The sequence below is a fragment of the Centropristis striata genome, chromosome 17 (assembly GCF_030273125.1).
Source record: "Centropristis striata isolate RG_2023a ecotype Rhode Island chromosome 17, C.striata_1.0, whole genome shotgun sequence".
Taxonomy (NCBI): Eukaryota; Metazoa; Chordata; class Actinopteri; order Perciformes; family Serranidae; genus Centropristis; species Centropristis striata.
In genome coordinates this window covers 32640212-32663386 of record NC_081533.1, presented here as the reverse complement: position 1 = coordinate 32663386, position 23175 = coordinate 32640212, and the positions used below count along the sequence as shown (strand labels likewise).

General features: G+C 35.6%; 1 protein-coding gene and 1 long non-coding RNA gene across 2 annotated transcripts; one reads left to right on the top strand and one right to left on the bottom strand.

Moving 5' to 3' along the window:
• Positions 1 to 5246: 5246 nt before the first annotated feature.
• On the top strand, positions 5247 to 6233 carry LOC131989092 (uncharacterized). Its single transcript, XM_059354271.1, has one exon. It carries the CDS (start codon positions 5326 to 5328, stop codon positions 6199 to 6201), a length of 876 nt encoding a protein of 291 aa, XP_059210254.1. The 5' UTR covers positions 5247 to 5325; the 3' UTR covers positions 6202 to 6233.
• A 9690-nt stretch (positions 6234 to 15923) lies between these two features.
• On the bottom strand, positions 15924 to 17145 carry LOC131989112 (uncharacterized). The gene is made up of 4 exons (XR_009395929.1): positions 17045 to 17145; positions 16801 to 16870; positions 16450 to 16614; positions 15924 to 16145 (listed from the first exon to the last, which is right to left on the bottom strand). It is a non-coding gene; the product is annotated as an uncharacterized LOC131989112 (long non-coding RNA).
• Positions 17146 to 23175: the final 6030 nt, after the last annotated feature.

Below are 23175 nucleotides of genomic sequence, written 5' to 3'. Positions count from 1 at the left end.
AAATGACAAAATGACCAAAAAGACACAAAATTACCAAAAAATAAAAACAAAATGACCAAAAAGACACAACTTGACCACAAAATGAGCGGGAAAAATAAGACACAAAATGACCAAAAGACACAAAATGACCAAAAGAAACAAAATTACTTAAATAACCCAAAAAATTACTAAAAAAAAACCCCACAAAATTATAAAAAAAAAAAAAAGAAGACAAAATGACCAAAAAAAAGACATTAAATGACCAAAAAGACTAAAACACTTTAACACAGTGGAGACAGAGCTGACTTCCAAAATGATTTGGCGACCCCCAGAAATCATCTAGCGACCCCAATTGGGGTCCCGACCCCAAGGTTGAGAACAGCTGCTTTAAAACAACATTTAAGGCTATTTTTTTAGGAATAAATCGGGTCTACTTATGACAATTCGGGGCACCTGTCAAAAAACCACAGCTATAGCTTATTTCCACATACTTTTAACGATATTTTACACATGTTAAGTGCCGCTTAGTGAATCTATTATAAGACGAATTTGAAGGAAGGGCATGAGGATTATATCGGTGTTTTATTTATTTCTCTGCGGTGTTTACAGTTTTCTCAGTGAAGAAGTAAATATAAAATCCCACATTTCGTGAATGGAGTTATGTCCGGGGTAATAAAAAACCGCAAAATCTCCCGAGTTAGTCCCACTTTAAACAATATTTAAGACTATTTAGGAATCAATGTGGTGTACTTAACAATTCGGCACGTGTCAAAAAAACACAGATAGCTGATTTTCACATAATTATAATAATTATAATAACACAAAAACCACGACTTTTTTAATCTGCTCCAAACTAGTTTTAACACGTATGATGAGGTTCATTTTACTTTTTTAAATCACAATATTTACAAGAATAGTTGAAAATAGTCTGTAATAAACTTTTATAAACACTTACAGCGACATTCGTTCAGGAGCCGTTTGAAACTGACGCCATCTTTAGCGTCCATACGTCATATCCGCATTGACGCTGATTGGCTGGATTCGCGGCCAATGGTAATCGCCGAATTCGTTACGTCTTTCATTCATATTTTTATTTCTATTTTATGTTTATATTCATATGTTTATTTCTATTTTTTTATTGCTGAAAAGCGCACACTCCTCCAGATACATATGCTTCACACACACACACACACACACACACACACACACACACACACACACACACACACACACACAGACACACACAGACACACATTCTTGTACTTCTATCTTTGTGAGGACCCTCATTAGAACAGTGAATTCCCTAGCAAGGTTATAATAGTTTTGGATTTTTCATTAGTTTTAGTTTTAATTTTTTTTTGTTAATTTTTGTTTTCAAATTCAGTTAGATTTAATAAGTTTTTAGAGTGAGTTTGCTAGTTTTAGTACTTTAGTTTTAATTTAGTATTTGTTAGTTGTATTTTTTTGTAATGGGGTATTTGTTGGGTGGGAGATTAAAAGAGGTCACAGTAAATTTTGCCTTTATTTCCTTTGTCTGATCCATCTTCATTATGTATGAAAAAAGTTGACAAAGACAAAAACGAAGGACATTTTCACTATAATTTTAGTTCGTTTTGTAACCACAAAAAACAGTTTCAGTTAATTATAATTTTTTGTAACCTTAACCCTAAAACAAAGTCTGAAATCTCAAAAAAGCCTTTAAAGAAGTGAGGACCGCCGAAATGTCCTCACTTTGCAAAAATGTCCTCACTCTGTTGGTTAAAAACCTGTTCTGGTCCTCACTATGTAGGAAGTACAAGAACACACACACACACACACACACACACACACACACACATTTAGAGGTTAAAGGGCATAGATTGCTGTATAAATAAATACTTGAAAAGGAATGCTTGTTGTAGGTGTGCTCCTTGTATATAATATATATATTACTATATTTTATTATTTTATTATTACTATATATAATGTAGTATCATAACATTACTAGTATTAATTGTCTGAAATCTCTGAAAAATCTCATCATAGTGTACACACACCGGCAGTAGCCCCCGTGGCCCTTTCAGAATTTCCCCAGAGGAAATGTTGTAGTTATTATTATTATTATTATTATTTTATTAGGGCCTCGGGGCAATCGCACCGAGCACTGGTCCCATACAGCAATAGCTGTAGGGACCAGTGGTCGGGGCAAATCTACGAGGAGAGTAACAGATTTATAATGAAAAAGTGGCAAATCTACGAGAAAAAAGTAGCACATTCATGAGAAAAAAGTGGCAAATCCACAAGAAAAAGTAGCAAATTTATAAGAAAAAAAATGGCAGATCTTCAAGAAAATATTTATGAGAAAAAAAGTGGCAGATCTAGGGAAAAAAGTGGCAAATCTGCAAGAAAAAAGTGGCAAAAAGGGGGATAGTTGTGCAAATATATGAGAATAATTCAGGATTAATAGGAGTTTTATGTAATAATCTGCACAGAATAAAATCTACTGGGCTGCAAACACAACACTGGATGAATGAATTTAAGCAGCATAAAATAGCGCAGACCACAGGGAAATCTGCCTGCTTTGATTAGAGTCTAGACTCATCAGAAGTGTGTTTTGAAACATGCAAAACACCTCCACCTGTCACTCTGTCACATCATTAATAACTCACTCCCAGACAGGAGAGTGAACATTAGTATATGTGGATCAAATCAGCAGTCAGTGAGTCGGAGACGCAGAAGAAGAAGGTTCAATCAAAAACAAGTGCAGCAGACAAGGTGCGTTTTTATTATTAACTTGATGATTGTCAGTAAAAAAAACATGCCGGAGGTAGCAGCAAGTGGCAGATTTATGAGAAAAAAGTGGCAAATCTAAGAGATTTAACAAGCATTGATGTCAGGACATTGTGCTTCTCATAATTCTACACTGTAAAAAATATTCTGTTTAATTTACGGTAAAATACCGGCAGCTGTGGTAAATTTGTGTGTAAATTTAAATGTAAATATCAGCTAAATCTGTCATTTAGACTGAAAAATCACTTGCCATTTTATCCCTATTGTGTCTCTTTTTGGTAATTTTGTGTCTCATTTTATAATTTTACGTATTTTTTTGGTCATTTTGTGTCTTTCTTTGATAATTTCATGTCTCTTTTGGTCGTTTTCTGTCTTTTTTTTGGTCATTTTGTGTCTTTTTAGATAGTTTTGTGTCTCTTTTGGTCATTGTGTGTCTTTTTTGATGGTTTTGTGTCTCTTTTGGTCATTTTCTGTCTCTTTTTTTGGTCGTTTTGTGACTCTTTTGGTCTTTTTAGGTCCTTTGTTAGGTCCTTTGGTCTGCTATTATTTTTAGGGTAGTTATGTCCTTGTGACGTTATGGTATTTCTCCATTCATTTTAAATGAAAAATCTAATATTTTTTACAGCAAAACTGTGTTTTGCTTAACAAGTTTATGACAGAAAAAAGTAAAAGTTTTGTGCTATTCTTTGATTTACGGTAATTAAAAGTGTCTACTACGGTGATATTACATTTTTAATTTCACGCCCTATTTCTGATATAATTTGACAGTGTTTTACTGTAATTTCTACAAACATTTTTTACAGTGTACTATATTTAACAGTGAGTGATAACATGGAACTGTGTTGTTTGTACTATTGCATTTGTGTGTATTTTGTAGTTGTATTTTATGCTGTTTTGTCTGATACTACTGTCTATAAATCAAATTGCCATTCGGGGACATTAAAGTTTTTACCTTACCTTACCTTAGAAAAAAGTAGCAGATTTATTGGAAAAATGTGTCAAATATACAAGAAAAAAGTAGCAGATTCATAGGAAAAAAGTGGCAACTCTACGAGGAAAAAGTAGCAGATTAATGATAATAAAGTGGTAAATCTATGATAATAAAGTAACAGATTTATGGGAAAAAAGTGACAAATATACGAGAAACGTGGCAGATTTATATGATTATATTATGAAAAGGAAAAAATGGCAACTCTATGAGGAAAAAGTAGCAGATTTATGATGGAAAAAAATGGCAACTCTATGACGAAAAAGTAGCAGATTTATGAGAGAAAAAAAGTGGCAATCTATGAGGAAAAAGTCACAGATTTATAGAAAAAAGGTGGCAAATCGACGAAAGAAAAAAAGTAGCAGATTTATAGAAAAAAGTAGCAGATTTATGAGAGAAAAATAGCAAATCTACGAGAAAAATTTGCAGATTTATAAGAAAAAAGTGGCAAATCTATGAGGAAAAAGTAGCAAATTAATAAGAAAAAAGTTGCAAATCTTCAAGAAAAAAGTGGCAGATTCATGTGATTAAAACTGGAAAAATCAACAAGAAAAGTAGCAGATTTATAAGAAAAAACTGGCACATCTATGAGAAAAAAGTAGCAGATTTATGAGAAGAAAGTGGCAAATCTATGAGAAACAAGTGGCAGATTTATATGATTATATGATGATAAAAAAAGGCAAATCTATGAGGAAAAAGTAGCAAATTAATAAGAAAAAAGTTGCAAATCTTCAAGAAAAAAGTGGCAAATTGACGAGAACAAAGTAGCAAATTAATAGGTGGAAGTGGAAAATCTATGAGAAAAAAGTATCAGATTTATAAGAAAAAGGTGGCAAATATACAAGAAAAAAGTAGCAGATTAATGATAATAAAGTGGTAAATCTATGATAATAAAGTAACAGATTTATGGGAAAAAAGTGACAAATATACAAGAAACGTGGCAGATTTATATGATTATATTATGAAAAGAAAAAAATGGCAACTCTATGAGGAAAAAGTAGCAGATTTATGTTAGAAAAAAAGTGGCAATCTATGAGGAAAAAGTTGCAGATTTATAGAAAAAAGGTGGCAAATCCATGAGAGAAAAAGTAGCGAAAATCCATGAGAGAAAAAAGTAGCAGATTTATAAGAAAAAAGTGGCAAATCTATGAGGAAAAAGTAGCGAAAATCCATGAGAGAAAAAAGTAGCAGATTTATAAGAAAAAAGTGGCAAATCTATGAGGAAAAAGTAGCGAAAAAAGTTGCAAATCTTCAAGAAAAAAGTGGCAGATTTATAAGAAAAAAGTGGTAAATTGACTGGAAAAAAGTAGCAGATTTATAGAAGAAGTGTCAAATCTATGAGAAAAATGTGCAGATTTATAAGGAAAAAAAAGTGGCAAATCTACAAGAAAAAAGTAGCAGATCTATTAGAAAAAAGTGGCAAATCTGCGAGAAAATAGTAGCAGATTCATAGGAAAAAAGCAGCAAATCTTTTCCGTTCAGGCTTCATGTTAGAAAATGTGTCTGTAAAGTTGCTCCATGACAAATTCTCACATATTTTTCCTGTATCTGACTTCAACATTGTTCTTTTTCTCTCTGTAGAATCAAACATGTCGGCTAATTCCTCCTCCAACTCTTCCCTCAAACCTCCAACTGACGATTGCTTGGAGATCACGAACAGCCTCTTTATGTCTACAGCTCTCTGTCTCGCCTATCTCCTCCTCCTCCCTCTCTTCATCCTCGTCCTCTACATGGGCTACCGCCGGCGGAGGAAACGCCCCGCTGCCTCGGCAACGAGTCACTCGGACGTCTTCACCTTTCATATGGTTTCCCTGGAGCTGATCAGTTTCCTGGGCTCTTGCTTCTACAGTTACGGCGTCTACACTTCTCAAGATGTGATGACCGTGTTGGGAGGGAAAGCATTCAGCATCATCTCACCTGGGCAGACTCTGTTTCACCTCCTCACCTGTGTGGAGCGCTACCTGGCTGTGGTTCACCCGGTCACCTACCTGGGGCTGAGACAGGCTGGCGGGGTCCGGATCAGGAACATCTGCATCGGGTGTGTTTGGCTGATGAGCTTTGCTACAGTGGGACTAGCAATGTATAGAAACTTCGCCACAGTCCCATATTTCTTGTTCTTTGGCGTCTGTTTTCTTGTTGTCTCTTTTCTCAGCATTTCTGTTCTCTGTGTTCTGATTCGTCCAGGGCCGGGGGAGGTGGGCGGGAACAGGGACCACATTGACCAATCAAAGCAGAGGGCTTTCTACACCATATTGGCTATCATGGGAACTCTGTTCGCGAGGTTCTTGAGTGCCCTGGTTTTTGGTGGGCTGTCTTTTACATCAGTACTTAACATCTGTGATAAACGTTTTATAATGTGGTCTACAGCCTGGTTCTATCTGCCCAGCAGTCTGGTGTTACCTCTGCTGTTCCTGCACAGAGCAGGAAAACTACCAGGCTGCAAACACAACACTGAATCAGTTTAGTCCGTGTTCGCCGGTTTGAATCCCAGGACTGACTGACAGCTAACCCCCCTCACAGCTCCCGATAGCTTGGTGTGTTCACAAAAAGGATCAGATTTATAAGAAAAAAGTGACAAATATCTGATACAGAAGTTGCAGATCTACAAGGGAAAAGAAGCAGATTTATAAGAAAAAAGTGGCAAATATCTGATACAAAAGTTGCAGATCTACAAGGGAAAAGAAGCAGATTTATAAGAAAAAAGTGGCAAATATCTGATACAAAAGTTGCAGATCTACAAGGGAAAAGAAGCAGATTTATAAGAAAAAAGTGACAAATATCTGATACAAAAGTTGCAGATCTACAATGGAAAAGAAGCAGATTTAGAAGAAAAAAGTGACAAATATCTGATACAAAAGTTGCAGATCTACAAGGGAAAAGAAGCAGATTTATAAGAAAAAAGTGACAAATATCTGATACAAAAGTTGCAGATCTACAATGGAAAAGAAGCAGATTTAGAAGAGAAAAGTGGCAAATCGACGAGAAAAAAGTAGCAAATGTATAAGAAGAAGTGGCAAATCTACAAGAAAAAAGTATGAGATTCATAAGAAAAAAAGTGGCAAATATCTGATACAAAAGTTGAAGATCTACAAGGGAAAAGAAGCAGATTTAAGAAGAAAAAAGTGGCAAATCGACGAGAAAAAAGTGGCAAAAGTAGCAGATTTATAAGAAAAAAAGATTCAAATCTACATGATAAGAATATCAGATATATGACATTACAAGTGGATAATATACGAGAAAAAAGGAGCAGATATATGAGAAAAAAGTTGCAGATCTATGGGAAAATAGTTGCAGATTTTTGAGGAAAAAGTCGCAAATCAACAAGAAAAAAGTGGCAGATCTACAAGGAAAAAGAAGCAGATTTATAGGAAAAAAGTGGCAAATCAACGAGAGAAAAAAGTAGCAAATGTATAAGAAGAAGTGGCAAATCTACAAGAAAAAAGTATCAGATTTATAAGAAAAAAGTGACAAATATATGAGACAAAAGTTGCAGATCTACAAGGAAAAAGAAGCAGATTTATAAGAAAAAAGTGGCAAATCGACGAGAAAAAAGTAACAGATTTATGATAGAAAAGTGGAAAATCTATGAGAAAAAATTGGCAGATTTATGAGATTAAGAATGGAAAATCTACATGAAAAAAGTGGCAGGTCTATGAGGAAAAAGTGACAAATATCTGATACAAAAGTTGCAGATCTACAAGGAAAAGAAGCAGATTTATAAGAAAAAAGTGGCAAATCGACGAGAAAAAAGTAGCAAATGTATAAGAAGAAGTGGCAAATCTACAAGAAAAAAGTATCAGATTCATAAGAAAAAAAGTGGCAAATATATGAGAAAAAAGTTTATAGGAAAAAGCGGCAGATCTAAGAGAAAAAGGAGCCGATTTATAAGACTAAAAATCGCAAAACCACAAGAAAAAAGTAGCATATTCTTTAGAAAAAGTGGCAAATCTACCAGAAAATAGTAGCAGACTTATAAGGAAAAAGTGGCAAATCCAAAAGAAAAAAGTTGCAGATTTATAGGAAAAAAATGGCAAATCTACAAGAAAAAAGTATCAGATTCATAAGAAAAAAAGTGGCAAATATATGAGAAAAAAGTTGCAGATCTACAAGGAAAAATAAGCAGATTTATAAGAAAAAAGTGACAAATATCTGATACAAAAGTTGCAGATCTACAAGGGAAAAGAAGCAGATTTATAAGAAAAAAGTGGCAAATCGACGAGAAAAAAGTAGCAAATGTATAAGAAGAAGTGGCAAATCTACAAGAAAAAAGTATCAGATTCATAAGAAAAAAAGTGGCAAATTTATGAGAAAAAAGTTGCAGATCTACAAGAAAAAATAAGCAGATTTATAAGAAAGAAGTGGCAAATCTATGAGGAAGAAGTAACAGATTTATGATAGAAAAGTGGAAAATCTATGAGAAAAAATTGGCAGATTTATGAGATTAAGAATGGAAAATCTACGTGAAAAAAGGGGCAAGTCTATGAGGAAAAAGAAGCAGTTTCATAAGAAAAAAGTGACAAATATCTGATACAAAAGTTGCAGATCTACAAGGGAAAAGAAGCAGATTTATAAGAAAAAAGTGGCAAATCGATGAGAAAAAAGTAGCAAATGTATAAGAAGAAGTGGCAAATCTACAAGAAAAAAGTATCAGATTCATAATAAAAAAAGTGGCAAATATATGAGAAAAAAGTTGCAGATCTACAAGGAAAAATAAGCAGATTTATGAGATTAAGAATGGAAAATCTACGTGAAAAAAGGGGCAATTTCCCCATTATGGGACTAATAAGGGAATCTTTAGGAATTAAAGCAGCATAAATTGCAAATGATTAGATTAAATTGGATCAAACTACCTTCTATATTAGAGTAGCGTCAATTAACGTCATACATATTTCTTAGTGAAATAGATTACATTCATTTGTATCCAATTTTTACCTTTTATGACGTTGCAAAATGTGAGGAGTTATGTTTTTTTAATTGTGGAGGTTCATTGCATAATAATTTGTATATTTGCATTAATTGTAGATACCACAACCTTTCTTCCAGTCATTAACCATGGTCAAGAAACAAATTATCGCTGCTTTTTACCTGTTCTGTTCTGTTTACCTGGTCTCAGATACGTTGAAAAAAACAAAATGTTGTTGCATGTGGGTTCATGACATATTAGTTGTGTGAATTTCAACACTTTCTTGACTTTCACTATGGTGCTACTTCAGCAGGATGAACACAAAGTAATACATCACAAAGCGGAAATGTGGAAAATACTACGATGGCGTATTAAGGCCAAGAAAGAAAAACAAACCAAAAAAAAAAGGACCCAGGGGAGGGGGTAATATTTTGAGGAAAAAGTCGTAAATTTGTGAGATTAAAAGTGGCAAATCTACAAGAAAAAAGTAGCAGATTTATAGGAAAAATGTGGCAAATCTACGAGAAAAACAGTAGCAGTTTTATTGGGGAAAAAATGCCAAATCTGTGAGAAAGATAGTAGTAGATTTATGCGAAAAACGTGACAAATCTAGGAGAAAAAAGTAGCAGATTTATAAAATTAAAAGTGGCAAATCTACGAGAAAAAGTAGCAGATTTATGAGAAAAAAGTGGGAAATCTACGAGAAAAAGTAGCAGATTTATGAGAAAAAAGTGGCAAATCTACAAGAAAAAAGTAACAGATTTATGAGAAAAAAAAGGCAAATCTACATGAAAAAAGTCGCAAATCTATGAGAAAAAAAGTTAAAGATTTATAAGAAAAAAGTGGCAAATCTACGAGGAAAAGTAGCAGATTTATAAGAAAAATTTGGCAAATCTAAGAGAAAAAAATAGCAGATTTATAGGAAAAAAGTAGCAAATCTACGAGAAAAACAGTAGCAGTTTTATTGGGAAAAAATGCCAAATCTGTGAGAAAGAAAGTAGTAGATTTATGCGAAAAACGTGACAAATCTAGGAGAAAAAAGTAGCAGATTTATGAGATTAAAAGTGGCAAATCTAGGAGAAAAAAGTTGCAGATTTATAAGATTAAAAGTGGCAAATCTACAAGAAAAAGTAGCAGATTTATAAGAAAAAAGTGGGAAATCTACAAGAAAAAAGTAACAGATTTATGAGATTAAAAGTGGCAAATCTACAAGAAAAAAATAGCAGATTTATGAGAAAAAAGTGGCAAATCTACATGAAAAAAGTGGCAAATCTATGAGAAAAAAGTAACAGGTTTATAAGAAAAAAGTGGCAAATCTATGAGGAAAAGAAGCCGATTTATAAGAAAAATGTGGCAGATCTAAGAGAAAAAAAATAGCAGATTTATGAGAAAAAAGTGAAATCCAAGTAGCAGATTTGTTTGTTTTTCTCGCAAATTTGCCACTTTTTTTCTTGAAATATTACCCCCTTACCCTTTTTTTCATACTTGGCCCTAATACACTATTGTAAGTAATATGTGGTGAATATGGAATAGCTTGTCTACCTGCACTCTTCAATTAATTTGTAATCGTAATTGTAATTAATTTTTGTTTGATTTTTCTGTGTTTTTTGTTGTTTTTTTTTTTTTTGTTTTTTTGTTTTTTTAACTGTAATTATGTGTATACATTGTGAAGCACATTGAGTCTGCCTTGTGTAAAAGTGTAAAAATGTATGTCTGCAATACCAGAAACAACTTTCAAAATTCTGGTTTTCTGAATCAAGATCAGATAAATCAGAGCTTTTTTAAACACTGACATGTTTTTTATGACAAGGCATAGCACAGAGTTTACATTTTTCAAACTGAAGTGAACTTTGTGAACATCTACTTGCTTCTTTGAATTTAATATATATGTGATTGCTCTGCATTATTAATGTCCACTTCATGTTTGGTTCTGAAGTAAAAAGTAGTAAAAGTCTTTTTCTCAGTTGCATTTCTATCACCTGTTTTTTTGTTGTTGTGGATTTTCAATTTGTGTCTGTAAAACTTGGTCATAACTAATGCCAGCGGTACTTAAACTCTTTCATAGCGATAGCTTTCATTTATGGCGTTAGGCCTGGCATTAGTAATAATTACAATTAATAATCAATAATAATTATGTTAATAAATGTAAACCATGCATGGTTCAGAGAACAGTAGCCTATACTGTGTAGGATGATACTTTTTTTGTTTTTTATGCTTGATAATAAGTACTTATTAATACGGGACTTTTATTTTGACGGGACTTTTATTTTCCGGCTTCTGATGTGTCCGACGTCATATCAATAAATGAGAAACGAAAAACTGAAAAACTCAAAATTTCAAGGCAACAAACTTCGATAAAATTTGAAGTTGGACAATTAAACTAAATATTTTAAGTTTTGTTTTTGAGTTTGCTCAACTCTGAAATCTGATTTTTGTCAACTCAACTGTAAGTTGTACTAACTTATAATTTTACATAGTAATAACTTTTAATCCTTACTTCTGCTAACTTCTGTAATGTGCTGAATTGGCACGATTGTAACGCCGCTATGAAATGTCAGCTAATGTTGCGACCGCAATTTTGAGTTAGCATTGATACACTAATGGCTACTCTTGTAGCTGTAACAAGCAGCGCCGCTAGCATCAGTTAGCCGCTAGCTTCCGTTAGCCACTAGCATCAGTTAGCCGCTAGCATCAGTTAGCCGCTAGCTTTCGCTAATGACCGAATTTCACCGCTTTCCCGCATTTCACAACAAAGAAATAAGAGTTATCAGAACTATTGTCCCTTGTTGTGAACCCCAACTTAAAGATATAATTAACAACAACTCACCAACTTGTTTTTGAGCAGACAACTGGCTTCCTTTGTTGTGCTAACTTACATTATTGCCCTAAATGTCAATAATTTATATTTCCAAGTTTTACCAACCAAACAAAAGTTGCCTTTTTTGCAGTGTAGTAGCTCATTTTATAGAGTTAGGTGTGTCACGTACAGGGAGTTTCATGGGCGAATCAAAATCAACAACACAACTTTTTAGAGTGTTCTGCCTCTTGACAAAGAAAAACAGTGTAAAGTGGGAGGAACCTGTTTATCATAACCCAATTATGACCCTCAACTTTATTGTTTAAGTTGACTTTAGCTACTCTTATAAATAGTTTTTATGAACTCTGATTTAACTACCTGCCAAGGCAAGGCAAGTTTATTTGTATAGCACAATTCAACACAAGGTAATTCAAAGTGCTTTACATACACTTTAAAAACAGCAAAACATAATTGAAAACAGTAAAAACAGTCAATTAAAACAGGGAAATAGAAATAAAAATATAAATAGGATAAAATAAGATACAGCAGGATAAAAAAGAGATAAAATAATAAAAAGCACAAGTCAAACATTGTGTAGTTAAAAAGTAAGGGCAGTAGAGTAGAGCAGATAAGTGTTAAAGTTAAGAGTATGCTGCAGTAAACAATAGTGTTTTTAGTCCTGATTTAAAGGATTTGTTTGTCTGCTGCACTAAACAGCAGACAAACAACATTAGCTGGTAAAGAAAGTGGAACTGCAGAGATTCCTCAAAATACTACGATGGCATATTAAGGCCAAGAAAGAAAAACAAACAAACAAAAAAAAAGGACCCAGGGGAGGGGGTAATATTTTGAGGAAAAAGTCGTAAATTTGTGAGATTAAAAGTGGCAAATCTACAAGAAAAAAGTAGCAGATTTATAGGAAAAAAGTGGCAAATCTACGAGAAAAACAGTAGCAGTTTTATTGGGAAAAAATGCCAAATCTGTGAGAAAAATAGTAGCAGATTTATGCGAAAAACGTGACAAATCTAGGAGAAAAAAGTAGCAGATTTATGAGATTAAAAGTGGCAAATCTACGAGAAAAAGTAGCAGATTTATAAGAAAAAAGTGGCAAATGTACAAGAAAAAAGTAACAGATTTATGAGAAAAAAGTGGCAAATCTACAAGAAAAAAATAGCAGATTTATGAGAAAAAAGTGGCAAATCTACATGAAAAAAGTGGCAAATCTATGAGAAAAAAGTAACAGGTTTATAAGAAAAAAGTGGCAGATTCCTCAAGTGTTGGTGGAGCGTAACACAATGTGTCTCCCTTTTTCCCAACTACCAGAGACGAAAACGACCAGAGTTGCAGTCCAACACAAATTTGTATTTACCAAAAGGTAGTAAATATTTTAATAGAAGCTAACTTACCTAACCACAAAGAAATAGTATAAAAGGAAAAACAGGGATCGTACCTGCCTCCCAGAAGGAGGTTCCCAAAGGTTTCCTAAACCAAATGGGGACTCACCCCTACCTACCTCTGTAAAAAGGTTTCTTTGTTCCAAATTATATTATAAAGATACAATACTTTGTAGTATATTTTCTTGCCACAAATAGTATACTGTATGTGACATGGGCAGAGGATATTGGTGCCAGTAAAGAGGGGCCTCTCTGACCCTTTGGGGCTCATCCTGACCCTTCGAAAAAATAGAGACATCAGGACTTCTCGGGGAGACTCTGGGGACAGCTGTTTTGACAGAGGAGATGTTTTAATGTGAACATCGATCAGAAAGAAGAGGGGTTTGGATGTCAGCCAAATAAGGTTCAAAAGTAAATTTAGTAGTGTATTTGTGCCCCTGGAAGACGCTCCCCTGCGTTGAACCGAGGGCTTAAAACGCCTCACACATAGAGAAATTTAGAGGAGACAGGGCTACATTTGGTATGGGACCTTTCATTCAACAGCCTTAAAATTGGACAATAGTCTCCTCCAATGTTCCTGTATTTTTTGATGAGTTATAATAAAGAAGACTAAAAGGAACTTCAACCTGGTCGTCCATCCATTCTTTTCACTCAAAAGGGGTAGTGAATTTACACTACAACTTCATAAAATTAAAATTTAACAAGACACAATATGGGACAGGGGCTACACGGTGGTGTAGTGGTTAACACTCTCGCATCTTGCTGCGGCTCTTCTGTACGGAGTTTGCATACTCCGTACTCCGGCTTCAAAGTCCAAAAACATGCACTTAGGCTTAATTGGTGGCTCTAAATTGCCCGTAGGTGTGAATGAGAGAGTCTGTCTCTATATGTCGGCCCTGTGGGAATGAATATGGGACAGCATGGTCTGGCTGGAAGTCAGGACAAAAGGTGTGTTTCCATCAGGTACTTTTCCCTCTAGTGAGCCGCTATGGGTGTGGCTTGGGACAGAGGATCAGAAAGTACCTGCCTCGGGTCAGTGTTTTCTGAGCCGCTACTGAGCTGCAATTGCACGCATGTGTGATTCATTTGCAGACTGGTGCAAACTGGACGCTGAGGGGTTAACATCTCCTGCTCTGACTGCAGCTGGGAGAGACCGCTGCGGGAGGACTGGGCCGCTTGTGAGTGCTTTGGGACGGACTGCAACTCATTAAGAAGAGTCAAATCAACACAACTGTATTATGATGTGTTAAAACTTGGTTTCCAGAATAATCTAAAACCCAATACATTTCTATGAGAAAATTGATCTTTTGAGGATCCAGGGGGCAGCCATCTTGAAAATAGAAATTTCAAGTGGCTGGGAGTGTTTTTTTGTCAACCCAAGTAACTGTGGGTGGCTTATTGTCAAGTGACCCATGGAGACTGCTCATGCCAATTTTTATGCTTGTATCACCAAATTAGCCATTATATAATTTAATTGCTCCACTAAGGTGTCAGCCATCTTGAAAAATGGCCGCCATCTTGGAATTTCAAGTAACTGTGGGTGGGTTATTGTCAAGTGACCAGCAGAGACTGCTCATGCCAATTTGTATGCTTGTATCACCAAATAAACCATTATATCACTTAACTGCTCCACTAAGGTGTTGGCCATCTTGAAAAATGGCCGCCATCTTGGAAATTCAAATAACTGTCGGTGGGTCATTGTCAAGTGACCAACAGAGACTGCTCATGCCAATTTTTATGCTTGTATCACCAAATAAACCATTATGTCACTTAACTGCTCCACTTCCCAGCCAACATTTTTAAGTGGGGCCCATGTGGGTACAAAGTGGGCTAAATAATGGGCCCTATATGGGATTCTCACATCACACCCATATGGGATTGTCCGCGGGTTCCATGTTGGCCCCAAGCCCATTGCCCATGTGGGTTTAAGGTAGGATTACACAAGGTTTTAGGTAGGCCCCAGCTGGGCAAAGCAGACAAGACCCATCTTGGTCCCAGCTTTAAGTTCTATGTGGGACCTACATGGGGACATTATGGGCTGAAATATGGGTTGCAAGTGGGATTGTCCACAGGTTCCATGTTGGCCCCATGCTAACTGACAATGTGGGTTTAAGGCAGGATTACACAAGGTTTTAGGTAGGCCCCAGCTGGGCAAAGCAGACAAGACCAATCTTGGTCCCAGCTTTAAGTTCTATGTGGGACCTACATGGGGACATTATGGGCTGAAATATGGGTTGCAAGTGGGATTGTCCACAGGTTCCATGTTGGCCCCATGCTAACTGACAATGTGGGTTTAAGGCAGGATTACACAAGGTTTTAGGTAGGCCCCAGCTGGGCAAAGCAGACAAGACCAATCTTGGTCCCAGCTTTAGATCCTATGGGGGACCTACATGGGGACAGTATGGGCTGAAATATGGGTTGCAAGTGGGATTGTCCACAGGTTCCATGTTGGCCCCATGCTAACTGACCATGTGGGTTTAAGGCAGGATTACACTAGGTGTCAGGTGGGCTCCAACTGGGCAAGATATGCAAGACCCTTTTTGTGAGCTGAAACATGCACTGTTAAAAATGTTCCTGTAAAAAAACAGTAAACAACTGGCAGCTGGGTTGCCATTATATTACCGTAAAATTTACATCTTTTTACTGTCACTGAAAGTTACAGCTTTGTACTGTAAATGAAAAAAACAGTAAACTACTGGCAGCTGGGTTGCCCTTTTGTTACCGTAAAATTAACATCTTTTTATTGTCGCTTACTTTACAGTTTTGTACTGTTCATGAAAAATACAGTATGAACTGGTTTTTAAAATTAATTTCACAGTATTTTACAATTAAATGACTATTTAGTTTGTATTATTTATACATTTTAATAAACTATTTTTTAAAACTAAATTAAGACATGAGTAGTAACATGATTGCATACAATTAAAGGCACTTTTGTTAAGGAAAACATGTTAATATATGTCACTGTCTCTAAATCTGTTTGAAACATGGCTACAAACAGATGGCGAACCATAATAAAATAAACCTACTGATTTTTTCAATCCTGTGACTGCAATGTAAGAGAAAAAGCTGCACAGCTTCTTATTGCACTTAACTTTTTATTTGAATGTAAAGTTGACATGCAAAACCTTCACATGCAGAGCAATTGCATGTTAAATAAATGAATGTTAATTAACATGAACATCACTAAACAGTACATGTTACAAAACTGTAGTTACTGTTAGTGCGAAAGTCCAAGAACATTGGCAGGAGAGTTACGACTCATTCAAAGACACCAGGTTTCTCAATCCAGCCCAGGTAGCCGTGTGTGTGTGCCTGAGACAGAGAGAAAGAGAGAGAAAGAGAGAGAGAGAGATCAGCTCCAAAACAACTTACAATGCATAAAAAATTAACATACAACATACAACATGCATACAAAATTAACATTTGTGCCCCTCATTCCCTCCTATCATAATGACATTCCAACCAGAAATATCCAAACAGTTTATGTGTGGTAATGAGAAAATAATAAGTATTTGTAGAGTAGTAGAGAGAGAGAGAGAGAGAGAGAGAGTGAGAGAGAGAGAGAAAGAAAATCAGGTGCTTTGACAAATAGATTAATGGGATTGAGTAATCTCACCATCTCAAATGAAGTCCCACTCAAAATCCATGAGTCTCCTTAGCAGAGTGGACACATGTGGGTTCACTGTGGTACTCTTCTTGGTTGTAACTTTGCCCGTTTTCTTGGATACGACTTTGCCTCGTCCAGTCTTGGTGCCTCTCTGGGTTTATTCCAACGAAAGGCCTGAAAAATTATATATATGACATATATATGTTTATTTGTATTTATATGTGTAACAAATCAAATTGTTGAACTGAATCTGATAAATAAAACAATAAAAGTCAGAAATGTGTAGAGTTAGGATTGAAAACATAAGAAAAATTCAGGTTCAGGTTTTTTTTGCTTGCATATCCAGTGGTGTAAACATACCAAGCGGTATCAGACGAGGTGTTTCGGGTATGGCGATTGTCCTCTCAATATCAGCTGTAGTGGCAGAACCCTGGGACATAGAAAGTGAAATACAAAGTGTACTGCTATAAGATGAGTAAGTGTATGACATGGCATATGTATGTATCATAAAGAAACTTGGCTACAGATCCGACAAGAAAACATCATTGCAAGCCGAACAGACTTGACTGTTGTGATGTGATGAACATGCAAGTATACTACTTACTATGATAAGTAGGGCAGCAGTAAAGTCATCTACTGCATCTGTAATATCAAAGAAATGTGTCAAAAGTCAATCGAGCTCAGCAAAACAAATATTCTTCAGTACTTCATTTGTCATCCAATAAATATCTTGAAAATAATATTGAATTTTTTTGAAAATTTGAATCTGCACTGTGACACACAATAATTAGCATGCACTGTAGTCAACTGTCGAAGTGACTTAGACGGTAAAATGTTTACACAAGACTATCGTAAAGTTTCATGAATTCACTGGCAAAATGCAGGTGTCAACACACATTAACTTAGTAGAAATTCAAATGTGCTCCTTGTATGTTTGATTAATTAATTTAGCTAGCTGGTATATCCTTCTATAGCATGATGTGCACATGCAGTAATCATTGCAAACAAAACAAATACAATCAAATAAAACAATGATATAAATATATAATATAAAACAATAAAATAAAATTGCTATACTCATCAAATAATTAGAAGGATGGGGATGGATCAAGAATGGCAGGTTCACATGTGCAGCTCGGGCAATGCTCTTCCCACTTCCCAGAATGCCCAAAATACTGCATGATAGTGTTAGTTAAGATACGTTTACGGTAAAGTGCTGTATTTTAGGAATACATTACAGTTCTGTTAAAAAAAACTGAATGGACTGTAATTTAACAGATTTTCTTTAATATTAACAGTAAAGCACTGCATTTTAAAAAAACGCCTTAATACTGTTGAAATCCTGCAGTAAATTTACAGCAATTCGTTACAGTGTGGGTGGATAGTCTGTGAGTCCTATGTTGGTCGCATGCGTGCCCCTGTGGGTTTAAGGCAGCATTACACTAGGTGTGAGTGGGCCCCAACTGAGTTATATACACAAGACCCATCTTGGTCCCAGCTTAAAGATCCCTGGTCTATGCTACTCCACTGACCATAATAAAAGGAATTTATTGATACATGCGTCCCACTTTCACAAACCTCTTACCTTTTACAGATGTACACATACAAATGTTGTCTTAAAACATCCTAATTGAGTACTGAGTACAATTTGAATAAAGATCCAACCTAGAGCTGTTTTTCATATAATAAATAATTTTTGGCTGGGGCATTGTTTTTATCACAGCCTTGGATATGTCAAAGATTAAGAACAAAATTGATTTTGATGCATTTTTAGCTTTTGTGTAGTGTCAGGTTTAAGATGTAAAATTCCCTTTTTGGCCACTTGTTGGCAGACATGTCCACTTCTAAATAACACTTTAAAAATATTCAATTATTATTTTCAGGATTTTAACCCTTTAAATGCCAGTTTGATTCCACGATGTCACTGTTTTTCAAAGAAAAAACAAACAAAAATTGAGTTATTTTCCATTTAAGAAATACTTTTTGGCTGGGGCATTTATCAGTCTTGGATATGTCAAAGATTAGCAACAAAATTGATTTTGATGCATTTCTAGTTTTTTTGTGTAGTGTCAGATTTTAAACTGTACTACCCTTTTATGGCAGACATGTCCACTTCTAAAAACACAATAAAACTATTACTGATATATTTTTTTCAACTTTTTTGGGTTAAATCTTTTGATCAACTTCAGTCCTCATCAAAACTATCAAATATTGAATAATCATCAGGATTTTAACCCTTAAAATGCCAGTTTGACTACATTATGCTAATATTTCTTATGAAAACAAGATTTGCTGTGTTTTGTTTGATGTGTGTGTGTGTTTGCTGTTTTGTGTGTCTTGACCTCACTGTAAAACTTGCAAAGTTACTCCTGTCATAGACAGCCATATAGGCACTCTTCCAAGTCAATAAAAACATGGGCACTTAAAAAAAGAGAGCTACAAACAGTGTATAGGACTCCAGCCAGGTGCATACATTTACAAACCGTGGTTTTTGTTTTCTCCACAGTGACCTCTTTGAAGTGCAGTAAGAGAAGAGGGACCATGTTTTTATTGACTTGAAAGAGTTAATATATGGCTCTGTATGACAGGAGTAACTTTATTAGACATTACGAGTTTTACAGTTCCACCACTGCTTACTATTAATTTGGCACCGGCTGTCTGGCTGCTCTTCCTCCTCCTCTGTCTCTTGCCCCAGTGAACCATTTGGACAGCTCCCTCTCTGCTTCCTGCTGGTTCACCTGTGCTGTCAACAAGTTCTTTTTAAGAGCCTCTGTAAAATAAATTTGGTTGACAGTATGAGCTATGAACATTAAAAAATATATTCTCTTTAAACATCATTTAGAATTAAACAATGGCCAACTTCAGGGCCATATTGGCAAAAGTATGAAGAATATTTTAGGCCGATTATTTTAAGATATCCTAAGATTATTTTATGAGATTATCCTGTCGTGTGGGGTGTGTTAAAGAGTAAAATTCTCCTGACAATCGACTCAGAAAAAACGGTCCACGCTGACAATTGTAAATATTAAACATGTTCAATATTTTCAAAAATATCAGATCACGTTTGATCACACTAGAATTCTGGCACAGGGGGCAAGAATCTTGTGTGTCATGAGACAAATCTTTATGTGTGTGGTGTGCTGTATTTGGAATATCGGAGCACACCACACACAATATGATCCAAACTGTTCAATCAAAGATTTTTTTATCTTCATGTGTGGGGTCTCACACATAAAGAATCTGTTGAAAATTAGATTAATGTGTGTATAAGGCTGAAGGCACCTCATGATTTGATTCAATTACGATTCAGGGTCCTACGATTTGATTATTCAACAAATATGATGTTCTACCAGTCACTCAATGTTTTTACCAGCCACCATTTTGCAAGCATACATTTGTATCATTTGTTATTTGTCTTGTTTTTTTTTTAAGTCAACAGTACACGACGTAAAAATATTGATTTAGAAAATGCTCTATTTCTTCACACACGTTCAATTTTACTGTAGATTAACTGTATCATCCCCTATTGTTCTGCTCTTTGTGCTCTACTAGGGTTGTAACAATATCAAAATACCTCAATAACAAGCCCATGATATTTATTGCAGTATTGTAAGACATATCATGATATCAAGATCTGACAGTATGATAATACCACAGTAAGCTCCACCATGCAATATTTATTCCACTATCCATAAATCAACTACATGATAATTTGATCAAAATTAAATAGCTTATCTGCCTTTCTCAATCAGCAGCTTCTCTCCTCTTATCCCAGCCTCTCCTGCCTGTCCGCTCCTCCTCCCTCCCTCGGCTCACCTCGCTCCTCCTCCCTCCCTCGGCTCACCTCGCTCCTTCTCCCTCTCTAACTTTAAATAAATACCTGCTTCTCTATCTGCTGTGTGAGAAGTGATCTGTGAGTGTGAGAAGTTTAACGATGTCCGCGACTTCAGCGCTGTGTGTCTATTTCACGTGTGTTCCGTCTGACTCCAGCTCTCAAGCTGCAGCGACACACACACACACACACACACACACACTAAACAGGCAGCCGACAAGGTGACACGGACGATTGTCTCTCACACTCTCGCAAACGCTGTCAATTAATGTTGTTACGGGTCCGCCATGATATATATATTTTTTCTTTTTTAACTGGCCACTGTGGCTTGTGGGCTGATTAAATTCACCCACTACACTCAGTAACTAGCTGAAGAGCTAGCTGCCACAGCAACAAAAATTCGCCACATGGGCCTGTTGAGCTAATTCAGCTTGCATTTTTTTTTATTCGAAATTGTATATACTGCCTTTGTTTTAGAGAGGGGCTATATAAAAACAGTAACGGCATTTCGACTAATTAGGTTTATTAGGCCTATTCGCATTAGCTAAAGCTAGCTAAAACACTCACCACATTAGCTGAGCCTGCGTTCAAACAAGCATTTTTGAAAATTCCCCAGTGTCTTACCTCACAATACTTGGATAGTAATGATGGTTTAATACAATAACTTTAATAATAGAGAGATAGATATGCCACTCACCAGTGTCAAATGCACGATGTTGCTTCTACCGCGGACTGCTGCTCTTTGCCGCTGTAGGCGCTGTTCCCAAGAAATTCAAAATAAAAGCGCGCAGTGTGACCGTTATGTACACGTGACCTAAACTCTAAAAAAAAAATAAAAAAATGACAGGGGGCTGATCTTGGATCTTCTGAATGTATATTTCTAAGAAACAATTAAATTTAAAGCAAAAACCGTGTACCCTTAAAAATAAAAACATTTTTTTATTTTAAAAATTAATCTTAATCTTAACCTTATCAATATACCAATCAATATATATATATATATATATATATATATATATATATATATAACAAAATTCTTATTTTATTTGTATTTATTTAGGATGAATAAATTCTGCTTCTGCCCCCACAGAACTGCAGCTGCTTTTGTTATTCAGTATTACCTGTGTTGTGTGCTTTTTTTTAATTCATTTTTTTTAATATCAAACAGCAATACAATGCTCAGTTACAAAGAAGAAACGAGTTACAGAAATATAAACAATGCTTAAAATAAAATAGAAGTAAATACTTAAAAAATAAAATAAAATAGAAGAATAATTAAATGGAAAAGAATGAAACAAAAACAAATAAATAATAAAATAAACAGACGCAAGATTACGTGTTAAAGACATGAAACGCAGAGCATATGTTGGCAGTCTTCACAGCTTTTTTGTTTTGTAGACAGGAGAGAGTTGAGATATACTGTTCAAACTCTGACTTAAACAAAAAGAAATTTGTTTTTTTACTTGAAAACTTACATTTGTGTATGTGGTATTTGGCAAAAGAAAAAATACATTTTTAAGAAATGATGCATCATCATCCTTCTTTCTGTGATCAAAACAGCCAAATATGACATCTTTATAAGGCAAAGTAAAACCAGTGAAAATATTTGTGTTAACAAAGGAGGCAATGTCCTTCCAGAGCTTCTATGTAAATTCACAAGACCAAAAAAAATGTGAGATAGTTTTAGGGTGCAGATCATAAAAAACAAGTTCCACCTCAATGTCAACTTTAAACTGTGTTGGGTGTTTTTCCCCTGTAATGTGTGTTAGATGTGTCAAAGGTAAGAGAGCACTAAAATTCTCAAACTATTCACCAGCAATCTGTCTACAGTTTGACCAGGTCTGTTACAACCACAGAGCAATCGCTCCTTACAAGCCACAACCACATACAAGATAATGCTGATGACAATGCCGACATGTTGTTTTGGGCTAAAGTTTGACTGTAATATTGATGATATGAACTGTATGGGCAATAAGTCTCAAGTGGCAGTCAGTCAAAAAAAAAATGAGGCACATTTCCTTACAGCACACCTGACAGCTGCTTTCATGTCTACAGTCACAGAGTTATTAAGAAGGATAATATAGCCTGTAGATTTTAATCAGGGTTCATGCTCCTTTTTATTCTGGTATCATCATGTCTCACGTTAATTAGGATTATGAAAAATTGTCCACAGATGTCAAATTAGTATTTTGATGTTTTTAAAGATGCAAACAATAAACAACAGAGTTCAGCAAAAAAGAAAAAACACACACATTCCTACTTTGCCCACTTACATCCCTTATGGGGCCCATAGAGTAAGCCCTTATTGGCTTACTTTGTGGGCCCCATGTTACTGAAGCAACATGGGTCCAAGATATTATTACTACCTCCCACCCCATGCCTACATTGCCCAATTATATCCCTTATGGGGCCCATAGAGTAGGCCCTCATGGGCTTACCATGTGGGACTCATGTTAGTGAAGCAACATGGGTCCCAGATATTGTTACTACCTCCCACCCCATGCCTACATTGCCCAATTATATCCCTTATGGGGCCCATACAGTAGGCCCTCATGGGCTTACCATGTGGGACTCATGTTAGTGAAGCAACATGGGTCCCAGATATTGTTACTACCTCCCACCCCATGCCTACATTGCCCAATTATATCCCTTATGGGGCCCATACAGTAGGCCCTCATGGGCTTACTATGTGGGACTCATGTTACTGAAGCAACATGGGTCCCAGATATTGTTACTACCTCCCACCCCATGCCTACATTGCCCAATTATATCCCTTATGGGCTTACCATGTGGGACCCATGTTGCTTCAGTAACATGGTCCCACAGATATTGTTACTACCTCCTACCCCATGTCTACATTGCCCAATTATATCCCTTATGGGGCCCATACAGTAGGCCCTTAT

Bases quoted from the DNA above. Each gene is read 5' to 3' on its own strand.
- LOC131989092 (XM_059354271.1), top strand. From the start codon at position 5,326: ATGTCGGCTAATTCCTCCTCCAACTCTTCCCTCAAACCTCCAACTGAC.